Below are 19,403 nucleotides of genomic sequence, written 5' to 3'. Positions count from 1 at the left end.
TAGAAGTCCCCATTAAGATAATGAAAAGACAGTCTACGTGCTGGGGAAAGGATTTGTGATACATGAATCCAACAAAGGACTTGTATCCATAAAAATAAAAAGAATCTTAAAATTCAATAAGAAGACAGAAAACCCAATTTGAAAAATGAGCAGATCTCTGAGCAGACATTTCACAAAAATAGGTGCAGAAATTGTCCAGTAAGCAGGTGCAGAGATGCTCAGCATCACTGGTCTTCAGGGAAAAGCCCACCACTCATAGGGCTAAAATGAGAAGGACCAACGGTACCCGAGCTGGCAGTAGTACCCAGCAGTTGGAGTCTTCACATGTTGCTCATTGGAATGCAGAATGGCACAACACCTTGGAAAACAGTGTGGCATTTTCTTATCAAAGAAAATATACCTTTAACCACACAACCAAGCAATTCCATAACACAAGCCCACAAAAGAGCTTTGCCCTCTTATGTCCAAAATAGCTTCACTCACAATAGCCAGACACTGGAGGCTGCCCACATGAACCTGAACAGGTGAATGGTTAACAAATTCTGCCATACCGGGCAATGGAATCCTACTTAAATAACAGGAAATGAGATGATGAAGCCACAGCACGGATGAGTCTCAGAAACACTGTGCTGAGTGAAAGCGTCAGATTAAATAGTGCCTACTCTGAGTGATTCGAGGTGGGCCACATTCTGGAGCAGACGCAACTGCATCTTCAGTGGCAGGAAGGAAATGTGTTTCCCTGGAAGAGGGGCGTGGGGGTCGTGCCTCCTCCTGTTGGCTCACCAAGTTTTGTCATCTCAGCCCACCTAGGTGTTGCGGCCACCCTTTGACCTCCTTCACTCTGTCCCTCTGTTTGTTTTCAGGTGGATCTATCTTAATGACCAGAATTTATGCATCCCGGCCAGCTCCTCTTTTGTGTACGGAGCTGTCCCCATAGGAGCCAGTATCTACGTCATCGGCGATCTGGACACAGGTCAGAATGTTACCGTGATCTCGTCGGAGCTGTTTCCCGGTGATGCCGAGGCACGGTGTGTCACCTCTGCTTATTCTCCCGGCGCAGGTACCAATTACGACTACGTGCGCGAGTTCAAAAGGAGCACGGGAACCTGGCACCACACCAAGCCCCTCCTGCCCTCCGACCTCCGCCGCACCGGCTGTGCAGCCTTACGTATCGCGAATTGCAAGCTGTTCCGCCTGCAGCTCCAGCAGGGCCTGTTCCGCATCCGCGTGCACTCACCTTGACGGGACGCCGCGCAGAAGCCGAGCTCCTGACCGGGCGCCGGGATGCGGCGCTCTGCGAGGGGACAGAGAGGGCGGGCGACCCTTGCTCTGTGCCGGCCTCCGTGCGGTAACGCGGGTGGTTTTCTAACGCTTAGAAGCCGGGGCTTCAGCTCTCCTCCGGGAGAACACGTAACTGCTGAAAAACTACTGAGGAGGAATCCGTTCCTCCAGTAGATGTGTCCGGAGACCAACCGGGGCTAGTCCACGTCAGAGGGAAAGGGAGGTGGGGATCCGTATCGTGTAAATTTTGGAAGTTGAGCTACTAAGGTGCATGTTCCCCGCAGGGAACTCACGTCTGACTGACTGCTGTGTTCGAGTACCTGGCTTTGGTTAACAAACACCCGTATATGCAAATCCACATATCCAAACATAGCAGGATTGCTTTTCCCCTGCACTTGGAAGGAGATACTATGCCTAACTCTGCCCGTCAGTTTAAGGTCTGTGCCTAAAATGTTAGACTGGACTCAATGCCAGTTAGTCTCCACTTACTGCTAGTTCTCTGTCCTAAGAATCTTTTTTTAAACTAAGTCATGGTGAATTGAAACTAAGATAAAATTTCTCTCTCATGACATCCTATCTTAGTGATCTAAAGAGTCAGTACGTTAAGGAGTCAGGTGGCAGCCCTCCTGTGACTCTAAAGGAAGCTGCCAACTTCTGCGTCAACTCAGCTGAAGATGCCTCGCGCCGTCGTTTCTGGGGTTGTAATGGATCTCAGCCCCTGCCCTTCTTCCTTTCCAAACAACTAGAACCCTTTATAAATATGAGGATATTAGTGAGTAGGAGATTTTATGAAAGAAAGACTTGAGTCAGACAAATAATAAAGGTCTGCTATGACCAAAAAGAAAAAAGAAAAAAATGGTCCAGAGAAAATATATAGGGATCAAAAACTTTTAAAAATAATCTGTCTGAAAGCACACAGTTTTATTTACTACTGTCTACGATTTGAAAACATGTCTTAGAATGCGAATCCATGTTCAGAATCTAATCTTTGTAGCAGAATTTTCTCAACGCCGTTCACTAGTATGAGTTTCAGACAAATTACAAGTAAAGTTTGGCTGGTAGAATAAACTACCTCAACTTAATTTCATTCTGTTCATAGTAGAGCAAATTAATGCTTTCCTCCTTTCCTCTCTCTCACTCCCTTGTCGACCCACTTGACCCCACTTCCCATGGGGGGAGAAGGTCTGTTATTAGTGGCACTTAACTTGTAAGATATTTTGTTTTCCATTCGAATTATACCACCTTAGTATGAAACCAGGGACTTCAAAGTGCTTGATGACTTCATCATTTGAATTTTATGCAATATCAGATTTCTAATGAATTTAATATAGAGCTCCTCATTTCTAATTGTTTTCTACAGCTTCACACCCCCCCCTTAGTATATGGCTGTAAGAAGCAGCATTTAATCTTAATGATTAATAAATGTAAAAATGTATCCTTTGGTTGTAAATCTGAGAATAGGAATTTCTTCTAGAAACTTCCTACCTGGAATGTTTGTATGCTTGTCCCATGCACAGGAAACATTGCTTGTGTTTTCCCACCCAGGAACAGTACAGGGGGTACCTAGCTGTAGTTTTCTTCTTGTACCCGTTGGAAGTCAATCCAATGCTAGAAAAGGCGCTGAGCAGCCTTGCCTGTGGGGTTCTAAAGAATGTTATGGTGCACATGAAGTCTGCACCCTGGCAGAAGGCATGGGTAAAAGAAGGTGCAGAGTTTTTATTTTCTCTTTCAGAGGCACTGGGCCAGGTTTGCCACCCACTCACATAACACAGATTTGACGCGTTAAGGCAAAGCCAGTCTCTTTGCTTTGTCCCCTGAACCAGTCAGCTGTTGTCTGCAGGCTTTCCCCAGGATACTCTGGATGTCTTTTAATCAAAGCAACTGCATGGTCACTGCAAAGAAAGAAAACTTTCTTTGTACAACTAGATGTTAGTTTTAGAGGAAATAAATTGCTGAAAGAGTGGATTTTCTTTAGTAAAACGTCCCATATAGAACAGAACCTCGGCCTTCAGAAGCCATAACTGAGGTACATTAAAGTGGTGACTGATGTCCTGTTAAAGCCGTGACAGTCAGCAGTTCTCTTTTCTTTAACTTCTGAAGTTTAAAGTCCTTCCCAGGCTACTCCAGGCCTCTCCAAGGAGACAGTTCATTGTTTAGGAGTGAATGGGTCCCTGTTGCAATATTATCAGTACCTGCGTGACTTGGTCAATTCATGTTATAAAAGTAGTTCTTTTTTTTTTTTTTTTTTTTTAACTCAGTTCATTGACACTGTAGCTGCAGGAATTAGGTAACATTTTTTAAAATAAATTTGCCACATAATATGGGATGCAATAACCAACAAAAGCTGCTAAGTGCCAAACTGTTATTTTATTATATATAAATACAAAAACACTATGTTGAAGTGTAGGGATGTGTTTAATTTTATTATATTCAAAAGTAGTCATGACTTTTTTGTAAATTACAGTTACTTTAGTATTGTGAAATAAATTTTAACTCATTTCACATAGGTTTGTGTTTTAACCATCCACTTATGCCTTGAAATATCCTTTCTCGGTAAATTTTTGATACTTCTTTTTCCATAAGGCACTTTTACCAGGTGTATATTGGAATTAGTGGCTAAAGATAGATCTTTACATTTTAAATACAATATCTTTGGGGGAAGTGCAATTTATTTTCATTATCCCGCCAACAGAAGGAAAGTTGTCTCAGGTTAGAGTAAGTGAATATTTAAAGGATTTCTTCTAGGCTACGGTCTAAAGTAAGTTTGTTTCTTTGTTTAACTCATCCAAATACATATTTTTTTTTAAAGATTTAACTGTTTAATTTAAAATGAAGTTTTAAATTTTTTTGTGTGATAGTGCTTATATCCTGTGAGATGTAAAAGTGTGAGAGAGAGAGTGTGTGAGAGAGTGTGTGTGTGTGTGTGTGTGATGTGACTTGGTAAGTCTGTTTGTGTATGTTTACTTTTGGAATTGTCGTTCCAAACGACACGTATTATTGTCTCCTGGTGCTTCAGATAAATTCTTGAGCCTGTGGCCCTTCAGTTTATACTACTGTGTTAAACTCATGTTGAGTGTGTATATTGATGTATTTGTAGTTGGTAATAAGCTTTACTTGGCGTTTGCATTTCTTTTCTTTAGCATGTTAAAAACAGTGTTTACCAACTCCTGGTTGGTATGCTATAAAGATTTGGCCTAAGAAATTTCTAAATTCGTTGTTTCTTTCACTGCTGTGAGGAGTTGCTAGCCAACAGTAGGCATTTTTCAAGTTGTGCGACAACCGAAAAAGAGTACTTGGGGGATGTTGTACAGCATATTGTTAGTCTTGAAGTGTTCTGTTATCTTGCACCACCACTTTAATGATGGCACTTTTTTCAGTGATGCTTTGGAAGTGCCATATTGTCACTTATGAGTGGGGAGCTCCCTAGACAATGCACGGGAGAGACAGCCTTTGTATTGACGTGGTAAAGACAGGGCTCCTTTGCTGTGGCACTGCAGTTACTCAGGGTAGCAAGTTAGGTTTGTAGAGAAACGTGTTAGCTGCTTTGGTCCATTGGAGTTCTGTTTGGTGCCTTCCCACTTCATTGCTCCCAACCAGGGATCCCCGAAAGTTTTCCAAGGAACATTACAAACACTGCAGTGTTACCTTCCAGACGGTTAGCTTTCTTGATTCAGGAGGAGGCTGCCTGTGGTCAGGTGAAGACACGTAATTATCTGGGGAAAGAATGAGGTGGCACTTTCACCACATCAGTTTTGAAAATGCTGAAAACCCCTTTCAGAGCACCCAGTGGAAGGGAAGGGCAGGGCAGGGCAAGGCTGCTGTGGTTCAGGGGCCGCCCCTGGAGCCGTGAGAGAAGAGACTCCCGCTGGAGCAGAAAAGCCCGTCCTAGGTTTAATCAGCAGTGTCGAATGAGCACCTACTCAGAATCCTGCTTGGGTTTATGGGGGGCTTCACAGTGAGGCAGATGAAAGCCTGCCCTCTCTCTAGATTGTAAAACTCCTTGTGGGCGGGGACCCTGCCTTAGTCTTCTGCTAATCCTAGTGCTTGGCGCACAGTAAGTAGTCAATAAATGACCCATGAATATAGTGTCCTTGCGATCCAAATGACGTGCTTCATGGGATTGAAAGGGACTTACTTTGAAATGAGATTTTAATTGAGAAACTTTGTATACAGATAGGCCGGCCTCATAATACAGAGCAGGAAACCAGTACAGAATGAAAAATGCAAAGTGCCTGACTTACGTGATGCGCAACTCTGTGGTCTCCATACGTTCTGGAGGATTTTTGAGGCCCTGTGCTCAGTACACCTAATAATGTTTATCACATTTAATGTTGGGTTTTGTTCACTGCTTTTTATATGGGGCTCAAAATCTCTTCCAGAACATACTGCTTTGATCCTCACATCTCTGTGGTGGGTGCAGTGCTCTCCAGTGGACAGAAAGCAGCCTTGGAAGCCCAGTAGATAGAGCTTCATTCCCCGCTTCAGATGTGAGTAGAAACCAAAAAGCGGAATCCAGTCTTTGGAGTATTTCACTGTTCAGGCTGTTGGAATATCACTTCATTTTCTTGGCATACGAGTATTTTTAACCCCCAAACATATCCTTTGCAAGTTGCACAAATATAAACTAAAAGAGCTTTGGTTTTCTGTGTCAGTTATCTAAGGGAAATTTACTAAGAATTTACTAAAGTCCTAAGAACAGAAGTCACAAGTGTTTGTGTTTGAGAGAGAAGCTGTTTTTACTTTTAAAAGCCAAAGCTTCGCTTATCCTTCCCTTTCCTACCGCATGTAATAAGTGAGGGGAAAGATATTGTGTCTTAGAATGTTGAGGAAAGCATTTTGCTAGCTTTCTAGTAATCCCTGAACTATTCCTTATAGCTGGTTCAGAAATGATAGAAGTTTATGGTACAAGGGTGAGGAAGGACCCACTTGCCCACATTTGAGGAGAACGTGAACTCAGGTGAGTTAGTCCTGCCTGCTGGCACTGAAGTCCCACTGGTGTTCAACTGGAGACTTCCTCTATTTTTTTTGGCAAACCAGCTAGTAAAACTTCTGAATTTCTTGTATTTTTTTCAGAGGTAATTCTATTATTTTAATTTTAAACATATCTCACCTTTGTCTCGTTGCAATATGAGAGCACAGATGTAACTGTGTATTCTTTGGTCTGATGCGTACCATTTAGGAAAGTTAGTTCTTATTCAATTCTATCATTGAGATTCTCTAAGTGAATGGATTTTTAAACTCCTTCCCTTTCTTATGAAATCAAATATCTAATAACATTGCATAATTATCTAGTGAGAAATGTCTGTTGCCTTCTCTTTTCTTTTTCATGTTGAAGTAAAAACTAATCTTTTAACATTACTACTCAACTGAAATTTGGGCTGATTAGAATTTTTTTTTTTTAAATTGACGTCCTCGTGGCCCAACAGAGTTGTCGTAAATTCTTAAATCACTGTGATTTGAATTAGAGAAGGCGCAGGTAGGAGGGATGACAACCCACAGAGTCTGGGTACACGCTGCATAAGATGACGCAGAGAAAGCTCAGCCACTTCCTGCGACCCAAGTAAATAAGTGGCCACGTCCAACAGTTCAGCTCCCAAGTGGCTGTGGGTTCGTCTTTCTTTCTGGTTGGTGGATTATATTTATTAGAACTTCATTTTGAGCATTTCAGTACAGGTTTTCAAGTACCTTATTTTTATTCCTCTCACTTACCAACTATACACAAGGTGTAGCTTAGAACCTTGGGTCAAATTTTTTCACGTTAAACCGAGGAACTTGGTTCAAAGATGACTACATAGGTAGTTTGCTTTATCGTGTTTCCTGCTTAATTGGATGAGAGTTACGCAGGCACTTATCCCCTTGTTCTTCGTGTTGATAGGAAAGACTGTTCTCGGCTACCTCATTATGTAGTGTTATGCTTGAGCCCCTGCCAGTTTAGAAGAATTCAACACATTCTGTCCTTTAACAAAAGCCTGGAAGCAAGCAGTAAGCGGCCTTGAGGAATACAATTCTCTAAGGCGTAGTTTCCATTTTACTCCTTTTTTTTTTTAATAGGCACTTTTAATCAGGAGGAACAATAATTCTCCTAGAGCTGCTGCGAAGTGATTACTTGAAACTCAACTTGAACTTTAAAGAGTCTTTACAAGGCGATGTTTTCATAATGTAGAAAAGTAGTATGTTTAACGCCACCACTGTGTAAAATAGAGGGCTTCCTTGCCATCCTCATTCAGATCAGACAGGCAAACCCATCTGTCTGTAACGTGACCCAGTGTTTGGGATTTAGATGCTTGGGGCTACTGTTTTTCATATTCTATAAGGTGCTATTGGGAGCAGTTTAAGGGTCTGTTAAGTGTATTTTCATGAATTTGTTTCCCAGGAATCTTAATTTTGATGAAAGTATAGGGCTCATCACGAAATTCATCCTCTCCTTTAGTTCTGATAACCCGGGGTTTTAAAATGAAACTCTGAAAGTGTAGGGCTGAGTTGACCAAACAACATAGAATCGCATTATACTTAAAATCACGAGTGATCGGATCTGTTTTGCATGTCAGTGGAATGTCCCTCCTGTACGTGTCATCTGTACAGGGCGTGTGTGGGTACTGTCCTCCCTGGCATCTGTCAGCCTGCCTGGCTGGTGAGTTAGGGAGAGCTGCAGGGGCCCATCAGTCCTTGTAGACACTGCTTCCCTTCTGGGGGTGATTTCTTACAGGAATAACCCAGGACCCCTCATGGCCAGAAAGAATTATGCCTGTCCCTAAAAACCTAGCGTTCTGGGAATAATTTACATACCAGGTAGAATCTAAAAGCGTAACTGTCCCTGTGCATTAATAAGATTTAATGGTTGTACTTGTGCTTTTTTGGACTAAAGGGCTTGCTCCTGACAGGACAGCTCTGGCAAAGTTCTCCTCGGGTGGATCGAGCTGTTGGCCATGAGGCATTCCCTTAGGTGGTTTCTAAGAGAACCAAGGCTCTCCCCTCTAATGCCCCAAGCTTTCTTATTGTAATTATTTTGAGAAAAATATCTGGAAACATTCCCTGTACTGTCCCACTTGAACCCAGTGGTTGTGAGCACGTGTGGGCTTTGGGGCCGGAGGCATGTGGGTTTGAAGATACTGACCTCCGACTGCTTCGTGAGCTTGGAAACCCTTTACCCCATAGGAAGAGATGATGGGTTTTTACCTGCTGGGGTTGCTGTGAGGAGTCAGTGGAGTAAGGAAGGTGAGAACTTGGTGCCTTGCACACAGATGGGGTGGTTGGAAGCTCAGCTGCTCTTGCCAGCCGTCTCGGCCTCGAGTCACGCCAAGTCACGGATGGTCTCAGCTACCGCCCCTCGCTCAGTGTCCCCAGCCTTAGTGCTTTCTTCGTTCTCATGTCTGCCACCACGGTACACGAGTGAGTGTATATTTGCACTTACAAAATTCTTTATTCTCTAGGTCCCTGACACCACTCTTCTTCTAAATTTAATTCTAGACAGTGGAAACTGCCCAGAAATACGTGTTTAGAATTTTTAGAGTGGTTATAAATATCCCTTATTTATTAGGGTTTGCCTAATGAAGTACTCTAATAATATTTAAAACTCTCTCCCGAAGTTGAATTTTTCTTTTTTTCCCTAAACTGTCAAAGGTAGCAGCCTATATTAGTCAAATAAACTGGATGTTTTCTGGATCCCTGTTTGAGATCAGTATACCTAAACTATGCTTTCTGAATTGGGATGTTGTGCGGAACCTAAAAACAAACAAACTTTGTTACGTGTGTGTGTGTGCGTGCGTGTGTGTGTGTGTGTGTGTGTGTGTGTGTGTGTGTGTGTTTAGAACTTCTGTACTTTCAGATACAGAAGGGTTATTTAACAAAGTGCTGCCGACAGTGAGCGACTTAATCCTTTTATAAAATCACTTCTTTTCCAGTTCAGATTATGGACTGGTGCATTCAGTGGTGCGTGACATACCCAGCTTATCTTGATTTCAGTAAGACATTTGATAAAGTCATTCTTGATATTTTTGTGATTGAGAAAAGGAAGTAGAAATAGGTTTAAAAGGACTAAGAAATGCCCGGGCAGTGTTGATAAGAGCAAGCCCTTGTGTCAGCATGGATGGGGGTAACCTAGCAGTGTGTGTTTTTAACGTTTTCATTAGGGACTTGTACAAAAATGTAGACGGCAGAGGAAAGTGTTGGGTGTTAGTGCTTTTTTTGCATCCTAATAACACAGCTAAGCATAGTATTATGTCCAGGTTCAGAGAAGATCGTTCCCAAATGTAAGGGAAAGAAGAAAGTGGGGGGGAGGGCGGAGGGGGCACCATTGATAATTTGAACATAAGCCAGCTGTTTAAAAAAATAGTGCCCTTGTCTGTTTGGGGGGCTGGTAGTCTGAAGAGGAAGTCTGCTCCGTCCGCGTGCTGCATTGATAGGCCCAGGGAACCGACTGAGCTGCCGGTTCCGGGCACCAGAGTCTGGGAGGCCACCCAGAGGATGACAGCCAAGGTGACAGGGCATTAAGGAAGTGTAGCAAGAATCTCTGGAGGCCCCAGGCTCCGGCCAGCTGTGGGGGCTTTAGAAGGAGCAAATGCGCGGGGCCCAGAGCACCTCGCCCAGGCCAACAGGTGGGAACGGTAGAGGCAGAATGTTTCTGTCACTGTTAGAACTTTCTAGAGTTACCTCATGATAAAATGCGTGCCTCCTGTGGTTCTCAGTGCTCAGCTCTGAGGATCACCCCAAGAATGCCCCCAGCAGCTGTGGCTAGTGGGTGTGACAGTGTCAGCCAGGCGAGTCTTGCACGGTGCCAGGATGTTGTCACAGACGCCAAAGCTTCTTGCAGACAAACGGTTCTGTGAGCAGTTTAGTAAAAAAGGGGGAAGAGTAACATTTGTACTTTAGCTTTTACATTAGTTTTGAGGAAAAGGGACTTTGTTCCTCCTGACGTGTGCTCTCTCCTGTCCTCCCTCCCCTCTGTCCTCTCTCCCCACCACCCACTCACCATCCCACGACTGCAGCCGGCTTCAGCAGAACCTTCAGAAGTAGACCCGCTTCTGGAGATTTCCCTAAAACCATGTTGTCAACTGAACAATGATTCTTACTGTTTATATACTCTTTGTTCTAAATCCCTCAGCACCTCTGCAGACTTAAGGACGCTGATAAGTAAAAATCAGACTCTTTTAAGCAGGGCCTGGGTGACCCGTGGCCCGGGATGCTGTCGAGGGAACTGTGTCCTGGGGAGAGTTGGGTCGGCGACCCCTTCCAGCTCCAGGAATGGGTCCCTTGCTGATGGGTTCTTTGTCGGCTCTTGAGGAGCTTTTCCGGAGGACCTGCCTCATCTTGGGTTCTGTCTCTTACTCTTCTATGAAAGCCCCCGCGGTCTTCCTCCCAGTTCTGGGGGTGGGGGGGCCACTCCCCCTGTGTGTCTCTTCCTGACCCCACCTGCCCAGAGCACAGGGACCGAGCAGGACTTGGGATGGACGCCCAAGTCCAGGTCCGGGCCCGTGGGAGGGAGCCGTCCACGTTGTTTCCCGGTGTGTCTTCTCATCCCGTTGGTTACCTGCACTCATTAAAAACCCTTTGTTTGGACCACGGTTCCTTTCCCTCCCTGTGCCTCCCTGTGCCTGCACGGACTGAGGGTGGGATCTCTGAGGAGGACACAGGCCCTTCCTGCAGTTGGCCTTTCTTCCTGGGCCAGTTGAGGAACTTCAGTCACGGGGGAAGGAGGTGATTTTGGTTGTGTTCTTAAGTGTACCCTTGTTTACATATGTTTCTTGGCAGTCTGTTCTCATCCCATGACCTCTCCCAGCATTTTTTTTTTAACTGCTTGAATTGTGAGCAGCCCCCCGCAAAAGAGGGGGCCGCTCTTCTGGTTCCCCAGACCATTTGCCTAAAAACATGTGTCAAAAAGTCATTCTTCGGGAGCCCCCGACCTGGCCTTTGTGACCAGCACTTTCCGCTGTCAGAGAGCCAGACCGGTCACCCAGGCCGGGCAGCTGCCAGCGTTTGCACTGCTCTTCTCCTTTCGTGTGAGAACTTTGGGGCCCAGAGCCTCGCCCCCTCCTCCACCTCCCCCCACCAAGACACGGCCAAGTGCGTCTCTGCGGCTCCTGAAGCAACTAGACTAGAACAGCCTCCCTGGGGTCCGGGTTGGCCCCACCTTCCACGCCTGCCCTGGAGGTTCTCGGGGCTCCTCTCTGAGTCAGAAGGGGCCCCAGATGCCACACGTACTACCTCAGCACCCAGCCCGCAGGCACCGTGCGGGCCCCGTGTTGTCCTTTTCTCTCGTTTAGCTCTGATGAAAAACACACTGCATTCCAACTTATGAATAGGGTCAGAAATCAGAATTCCTCATTTACAGTAAGAGAGAGACCATCTTTTCATATTGTTTTCAAAAGGAATTTTTGCCTCAGAAGAAACTCCAGAAAATAGATGTATTGTTGTTAACCTAAGCGTATGCTCATTGAATTTGAGTCTATGCTTTATAAAAAATTACCTAGGATCTGGTACGTGGGGCAAAAGGGTATCATCAGCTTAAAAACAAACTTTCAGTGTCGGTGAGTTTATGGCATTGTTTTCCTACAGGGGACCTCAAAATTCAAGTTCTGCATGACAGAGATCAGCCAGGTTCCACAGGGTAGATGATTTTATGGTGGGAAATGTCTCAAGTGGCCTTTAGTTGAGAAAAGCACAGGCTGTTTAGCAACACTTGCTTAATTAAATATCAGTGGCTTTTTCTGCTGATGGGATTCTTTTCACTTTGACTCATCTGTAACACAGCTTTTGTTCGGTTCCTCATTCCTATACCCCTCCAAGTCACCAGTGACATAGCGATACTTGTTTTGTTTTGAATCACACCACTTGTGAATTGTGGCGACCATGGAAAAATAATCACATTTTCGGCAGAACTTTTGAACACCCATCCCAGCCCGTTCTGCAGTTGCGTCAGCAGACCTGGGGGTGATCAGTGGATTTAACAAAAGCACCTCCCTCCTCCACCCCTTCCCTCCCATGCTCATCAGAAGCTACTGTAGAAGCACCTCACGCAGGCTCTGGCAGACTTCATTTTCTCACTGTGTGTTCCTGGGGACAGAGATACGCGTACCTGTCTGTGAATGGGGTCCATCCATCACTCATTCTAAACGTGTGGATTCATTCATTTTCTCTCACTGATCCCAGTCTTCCGCTGTGAGAGAAGACCACCAAGGGAATTCCTTGAAACAGGGCCATAAATCCAGTTTGACTCTCCCAGGCTCAAGGCTGGTCTTCACAGTGGGGCCTGGTCCGGCAGAACAGCCAGCGACACTCCTGTTGGCTGGTTGCCTGCGTGGTACCAGCCGCCATATGTGACAGTCACGCTGGTCAAGAACCAGTTTTCAGCACACCCTTGCTTTGTCGTTTTGATGCTTTTAATACCATAACGCAAAGTCCATGAATACCAAATTCCCAAAATACTAGATCAAAATTCATCCTTTTAAACTCAGATCTTTGTTTAATTAACATATCTATATTGTCTGACATGGTACATAGGGAAGAGTTTTTAATTTAAGTCCTGCAGCTTTTATCATCTGGTAAGATTCCAAGTTGAGCAGTCTACTTAGACGTGTATTCAGATGAGGTTACGTTGTGTGCGATAAGTTGGTCTTTAAAGAAAGACCTACCACTGAGAAAAACAGAGATTTGCAATGAAATATGCATAAGCTAGACGAAGGACATTCTTTGGAAAGTTCAAAGTATTTCAAGTACCGGGAAGTTGCAACTTGTAGAATTATCCTCCCTGAATTCAGTAGGATAGCAGAGAAATTGTGCTAATGTAATTTCATTGAAACGTCACGTCTTGAACATCCTGTGGTCCAAGTGAATTCCTTTGTCCTGTGGAGTAATTTTCTGTTCCGTTGCTGGTATGAACTTTTAGTGAAGTTGAAGTGATTTTGAATTAGTAACCTTTCTTACAAAGTTGCTTTATGGTTTACAAGTAATACTGATGCAAAGAGGCTATGTTAACTTCCTTAAATTCAGTAGCACGCACTTTGTTTACCTGCTTTGGTTTTTTGTGGGGTAACTACGGGGTCATCCCGTTTCACGAGCACAGGATTTGTGCTTTGGGAACATACTGCAATTGTGCTGTTCTCTTGTACCAAGGATCAGTGAAAGTGTTTTATCTTTTTTATGTAGTTTGTATTGACTGGATTTTATAACTGTAAGAAAACAGAAACAGAGTGTTGTATTTTGACCTGAAATTTGTCTATGGTAAAGTAATTTTGTTTTATGTATTGGAAGTTCATTTAAAACTTGAAATATTTTCTAGAAGGGTACCGAACAAACGAGTTGTCTTTAAGCTGTTTAATTAACCTAATAAAACAATTTGATGGGGAAGGCATTGTAACTGGTCCTGATTTTTACAGTGGTTCCCGCTGAATTACCGCTGTCGGTACAGCTTGGCTTGACTTCTGAATGGAATATTGTCTTTTTTACGCCACATCTTTAATGGCTTGGGTGTCAGCTCCCTGGGTCCTGGCTTATGGTGTAAGATACATGCCTTCACCATAGTCCGCAGTCATTGCCTTGGTGTCTCCCATCACCTATCAGAATAAGTCTCCGTTCTGACTCCCCCAGAAGACAGTTTCAAATTTACTTTCCTTAGAAGAAAGAAAGAAATTACACTTATGAGGTATAGAGGATCTTGATATCAAGGGTCTAGTTATATGTTGGAGAATTCCATCTGTGACAAACAGAATTCTCTGTTATTTCTTCTTGCTCTCATGCCCAGAGACTACAAAGCTACAAAGACCAGGGGTCCAAAAAAATGTCACAGGCAGATCTCCACTGAAGACATGGGGCAAAGAGAGACTCTCCCAGTGATGTCCAAGTTACATACGTGAAGTCTGCCAGAATCACTCCTGAAGTCACATGGAAAGAAGAAGAAATGGAATATTCCTCTTTAGTCGTACAGCATAGTGTCAGGTAGGTTTGGAAGTTGGTTTTAAATTTTTTTCACCTTCCATAATAGCAAGAAGGTTCTATGGTCCAGTGGTCTGCCAGCCTTTTTATTTTTGGGGGGTTGGAATGTGGCTGTGGAACCCTTTTTTTAAACGAAGACCTGGCCAGAAAACCAGTGCCCGAGTTGGCTGGGTGCGGAAGGGCGTAGTCGGAGCTCGCGGAGCCTGAAGCCCGGCCCTGTGACGCGCAGGTCTCCTCCAGCAGCTCCGAGGGGCCCTGGCTGTGCCCACTCACCCTTGGCAAACCTTGGCAGTCTCTGCGCTCTTAGAGCCTCCATTTCTTGTCTCTAAAATGAGACTTAAGTCATTGGATTTCCGTGTCTGGAGGGCAAGGACATAATACCTCATTATATAAAACCCTGGACCAGATTATGACCAGGTCCCTTTTATATCTACGGTACCTGAGATGTCAGTCTGCTCAAGGCCTGCCCTACAAAGGAACCCAGTTCTGGAAGAATATACCCCAGATTGCCTGTTGTAGGTGGTGGGGGTGTCGCTTTGCTAGTTTTGACGCAGGCAGAGATAGGACAAGGGTTGACCTTGTCACCTTCCTGCTACTGTTGCCAGCTTCAGAGAGTGACACATATCTTGTTGACCAACGGTGCACCAGGGGCTGCTTTAGGCACCTCACATGTTAATTCACTTCATCCTCACAACAGCCCATTTTACAGCAGAGAAAACTGAGGCCCAGAAAAGTTGTCACTTGGCCAAACTCACAGGCTCAGTGGTGGGAGGGCAGAGCTGGATTCAAGGCCAGGCAGTCCAACGGCCTGTCTCTCTGCAAAGGAGACAGACCTTCTTGAAAGCTGCTCATGTGTTTGCTTAATGGCCAAGAATGGAAAATCAAACAGTTTTGTGGCTGAAGGGGTCAGTCAGGGAAGACGTTCTGGATGGGAGCCGAATTAGGAGGTCCAGCGCTGCTTCCACCACCATTTTTTCAGCTCGACTAGAAGCTGATGAGAGCCAAGGTATTTAAAAAAAAAAACTGAGATCAACTTTGAGGGCAGAGTGTGTGTGTGTGTGTGTGTGTGTGTGTGTGTGTGTGGTGGTGTGGTTTTGTTTTGTTTTGTTGTAAAAGAAACCTGTAGCTTTCTGGAGAACTTGAGTTCATGTTCACTTCCTGTGGGTTTTGGAGCAGCTTCTGAAATTTGGGCATGAGGAGGGCATGCTCCTCATCGTCCCTGAATTATTTCTACGAGCTGGTTCAGTGGCCTCCACTGGCCCCAGTCCATTTGCACCCAAGGATCTTTCTCTGCGTGCAACTCATTCCCTGCTAATAAAGACACTCCCCGGGGCTGCAGAGGGTTTGAGTTCTAAGATGACTTTGGGAATCCACTACCTTGGCTGGATCTGTGGAGGTGGGGCTGTGTGGTCTCTCAGCTCCACTTTCAAAGTGAAGGGTAAGCAGTTTGCACACACTAGGATGGCTATCATGAAATAACAGCAACAGAAAATAGCAAGCGTTGCTGAGGATATAGAGAAATTGGAACCCTCGGGCACTGCTGGTGGGAATGGAAAAGGTGCAACCACTATGGGAAACCATTTGGCGTTGCCTCAGCGAGTTAAAGAGAGCTACCGTGTGACCCAGCACTTCCACTCTCAGGTGCATGTACCCAGGAGATATGGAAACAGGGGCACAAACCAATGTTCACAGCAGCACTGCTCACATTAGCCGATAGGTGGAGACAGCCCACGTGTCCACCAAGAGATGAATGGACACAAACCCTGTGTTCTGTTCATACAGTGGAATACTATTCAGCCACAAAAAGGAACGAAGCACTGGGACGTCGCTGGTGGCGCGGTGGTTGAGAATCCGCCTGCCAGAATATAGAAAAATGGTACAAATCAACCGGTTTGCAAGGCAGAAGTAGAGACACAGATGTAGAGAACAAACATATGGACACCAAGTAGGGAAAGTGGGGAGGGTTGGGAGGGAATGAATTGGGAGATTGGGATTGCCATATATACATTGCTAATAAGAAAAAAAAAATCAAATTGTACACTTTAAATATATGCAGTTTATTATATGTCAATTGTATCTCTGTAAAAGTTCTTAAAGAAAAAAGAATGACTTGGTATTCATAATTCTATGTAATATGTAAATATGACAGAATTGAATGAATAAAGTGTGTAATTTTAAAAAAAAGAATCCACCTGCCAATGCAGGGCACACCGGTTCAAGCCCTAGTCCAGGAAGATCCCACATGCCACGGAGCAACTAAGCTCGTGCGCCACAACTACTGAGCCTGTGCTCTAGAGCCTGTGAGCCACAACTGTTGAGCCTACACACCACAACTGCTGAAGCCCGCACTGACTGTGCTCCGCAACGAAAGAATCCATCACAACGAGAAACCCGCACACCACAGCAAAGAGCAGTCCCCGCTCCCCACAACTAGAGAAAGCCCACAAGCAGCAACAAAGACCCAACACAGCCAATAAATAAATAAGTAAATAAAGTTAAAAAAAAAAGGAATGAAGCACTGATACGTGCTCCAACGTGCATGAACCTTGAAAACACGCCAAGTGAAAGAAGCCAGTCACAAAAGACCACATATTACACGATTCCATTTATCTGAAATGTCCAGGAAAGACAAATCCCTGGAGACAGAAAGTGGATTCGCGGTTTAGGGCCTGGAGGGAGAGAGGAACAGGGAGCAACTGCTCATGGGCCCGGGGTTTCCCTTCAGGTGAAGAAAACGTTTTGGAAGCAGATAGAAATGATGCTTACATGATATTGTGAATGTACCGAATGCCAGGAGGTGTACACTTTCCAATGGTTTGTGTTAGGTGAAGTTCACCTCGATTAAAAAAAATTGATGAGGGATCAACTATAGGGGACAAATCAGAAAAAAGATCAACACTAGATGCTGGGTCGTTGGGAAGACTGAGGAAACGGGAAACCCGCTTTCCTACCCCAAGTGCTGTGTACCGTAGCTGACCCTGGGGCGGGGGAGATTCCAGCGGGGGGTGCCGCGTGTCTGGTGTGTGTGTGTCCCCTGGTATTTGGGGTGATCCACAGACCTCTTCCCCACCATCAGGAAATTGAAAACCTGAACAGCTTTTCTAAATTAGATCCTACAGGAGCCAGTCTACCCGTTAAACACCAGACTGCTGGGTTCAAAGCCCATCTCCACCACCAGCCCTTCCTTGGGGTAGCTCCTTACCCCCTGTGCCTCGAGGATAATGGCATCATCCTGGGGACGTGGTGAGAGCTGAAGGGGCTACCAGGGTACCAAGCCCCTGCCGGTGCACAGCAAAGCCCCACGCCGGTTACAGGGCTCTTCTCAGCTCCATCAGCGCTCCTGGTTATATATGGGGCGCCCTGCCCCACTGCCCTGCCTGGCCTGCTGCTTCCCCACCCCAGAGCCTGGCAGGGCCGCCAGACTCCTCGCCCGGGAACCGTGGCCACTCCTAAAATGTTTTCAGGGAAAGGCAACTCGTGCTCCCCCAGGCTGGAGGCGGGGTGCTCGAAGAATTCCCAGCCTGGGAATCTTACCGTAAGGGTGGGTGTATTTTTAATCCAGCAGGATATACTTAACAGCTGTGGCCAGGAAAGGGGAAACTGACTAACAGTTCCAGCCCAGCCAGATTCTCCATTGCTGCAGCAACTGGCTTTCCCCAATGCAGCTGGGAGGCAGAGAGGGAGGAGGAAGAGGGGGTGTCACCTGTCTGGGGTGTCGGCGCCCCTAGCTGCCTTCCCTCCCATCCTTTAAGCTGCCCAGAGGCTTTGAGGGGCCAGCATCCACATCTGACATCTGTCATCCTAGTGGTGGGCCCTTTGCTGCCAGTTATCCTCACAGCATTCCTAGGAGATCATCGTGACCCTCCCCTAACAGACAAGAACGTCACAAGCCATTTGAGTCACTTGCTCCAAGTCACGTGGCTGGTCTGAGGCAGGGCTGGCCTTTGGACCCAGGTCTGTCTGATATGCAGGCCTAGGTCCTTCCTACAACTGTCCTTTCGCCTGTAGGCTGTCTCTTTTTGTCATTAGACACAGCACGGGGGACCGGCACTAACACAGTCCCCACACTGATGGGTCCACACAGCACCTGGCCTGGAGACACGGCCAGAAGAGCCAGCTGTGCTCAGGCCCCTCCCTTTCAGCGTTCTCTGCAGGAAAAAGACCCCGAGATACCTTAACTCCTGTGGTCAACAGAATGATGCTCCCTTGGCCCCCAGATACAGCGATGTCCTAATCCTCAAATCAGAGAACCTGTGACCTGACATAGCAAAAGGGACTTTTCAGATGTGCTTGAGTTAAGGATTTGAGCTGGAGATGATCCTGGACTATCCAGGTGGGCCCCGTGTCATGACAGGGGTTCTTATAATAGGGAGGCAGGAGGGCCAAAGAGAAGAGGTGACAACAGAAGCAGAGGTTGCAGTGACGCAGGGCCCCAGGCCAAGGAATGTGGGTGGCCTCGAGAAGTTAGAAAAAGGAAGGAAACGGATTCTGCCCTGGAGCCGCCAGGAGGAAGACAGTCCTATGACACCTTGATTTGAGCCTGGTGGGACCAGTGTTGGACTGCTGACCTCCAGAACTGCAAGATAATAAATGTGTGTTGCTTGAAGCCATTCAGTTCATGGTGGTTTGTTACAGCAGCCACAGGAAGCTCATACAATCCCACCCTCCAGAAGTTCGACCTTGATAGTCTGGAGGGGCCCAGAAATAGGACCCAGGTCACTCTAACGTTCAGCCAGAGCTGCAACCCACCCATCTCCCAGACCTCTTTCTATCTTGGAAATGATGCATCTGCTTCCAGAGTTGGCCTAGGCTTTCGTTGGCCAGAGCTTGCTGGTCCTACTTCTCCAGGTCTGAGCCACTCAAACTTCCTACCCTACAGAGGCTACAGCAGAAAGTCCTGGACCACCCAAGTCACTGGAGGCCTCTCTTTACCCAGGCTTCCTTCAGACAGACGGGAGTCCTGACAGACAGACCCTTTTGTCTTCACCAGTGATCTCTGCCAATCCTGCTCAACTACTATAAAAACCCATCCCCCAAATCCTGGCCCCCTCCCATGTGTTCTGTCAGTCTTTGGAAATCCCACCATGTTACTCCCCAGCTTAAAAGCCCTTTGCTGCTGCCCACTGCCTTGAGAATGAAACCTGACCATGCCGTGGCCTCTGAACCCTGCCCACTGTTCCATCTTCATTTTGTGC

At 45.9% G+C, this 19,403-nt stretch overlaps 1 protein-coding gene across 3 annotated transcripts in view; it reads left to right on the top strand.

Annotated features, from left to right (window-relative positions):
* GAN (gigaxonin) overlaps nt 1–17,445 on the top strand; it is a 68,635-nt gene extending 51,190 nt beyond the window's left edge. Inside the window, exons 10-12 of one of the 3 annotated variants that reach the window (XR_009049702.1) lie at nt 864–1,060; nt 14,018–14,211; nt 15,991–17,445. Coding sequence is in view for 1 of the 3 variants with exons in the window: in XM_057712132.1 (XP_057568115.1) it covers nt 864–973; nt 1,061–1,242 (292 nt within the window). In the remaining 2 variants the exon portion in view is untranslated. Of the gene's footprint in view, nt 1–863; nt 13,625–14,017; nt 14,212–15,990 lie in introns of those variants that run through there. The other 2 variants (XR_009049701.1, XM_057712132.1) reach the window with 2 other exon arrangements.
* Nucleotides 17,446–19,403: the final 1,958 nt, after the last annotated feature.

This window comes from Hippopotamus amphibius, chromosome 16 (assembly GCF_030028045.1).
Source record: "Hippopotamus amphibius kiboko isolate mHipAmp2 chromosome 16, mHipAmp2.hap2, whole genome shotgun sequence".
Taxonomy (NCBI): domain Eukaryota; kingdom Metazoa; phylum Chordata; class Mammalia; order Artiodactyla; family Hippopotamidae; genus Hippopotamus; species Hippopotamus amphibius.
This window is presented reverse-complemented; position numbering and strand designations above follow the sequence as displayed.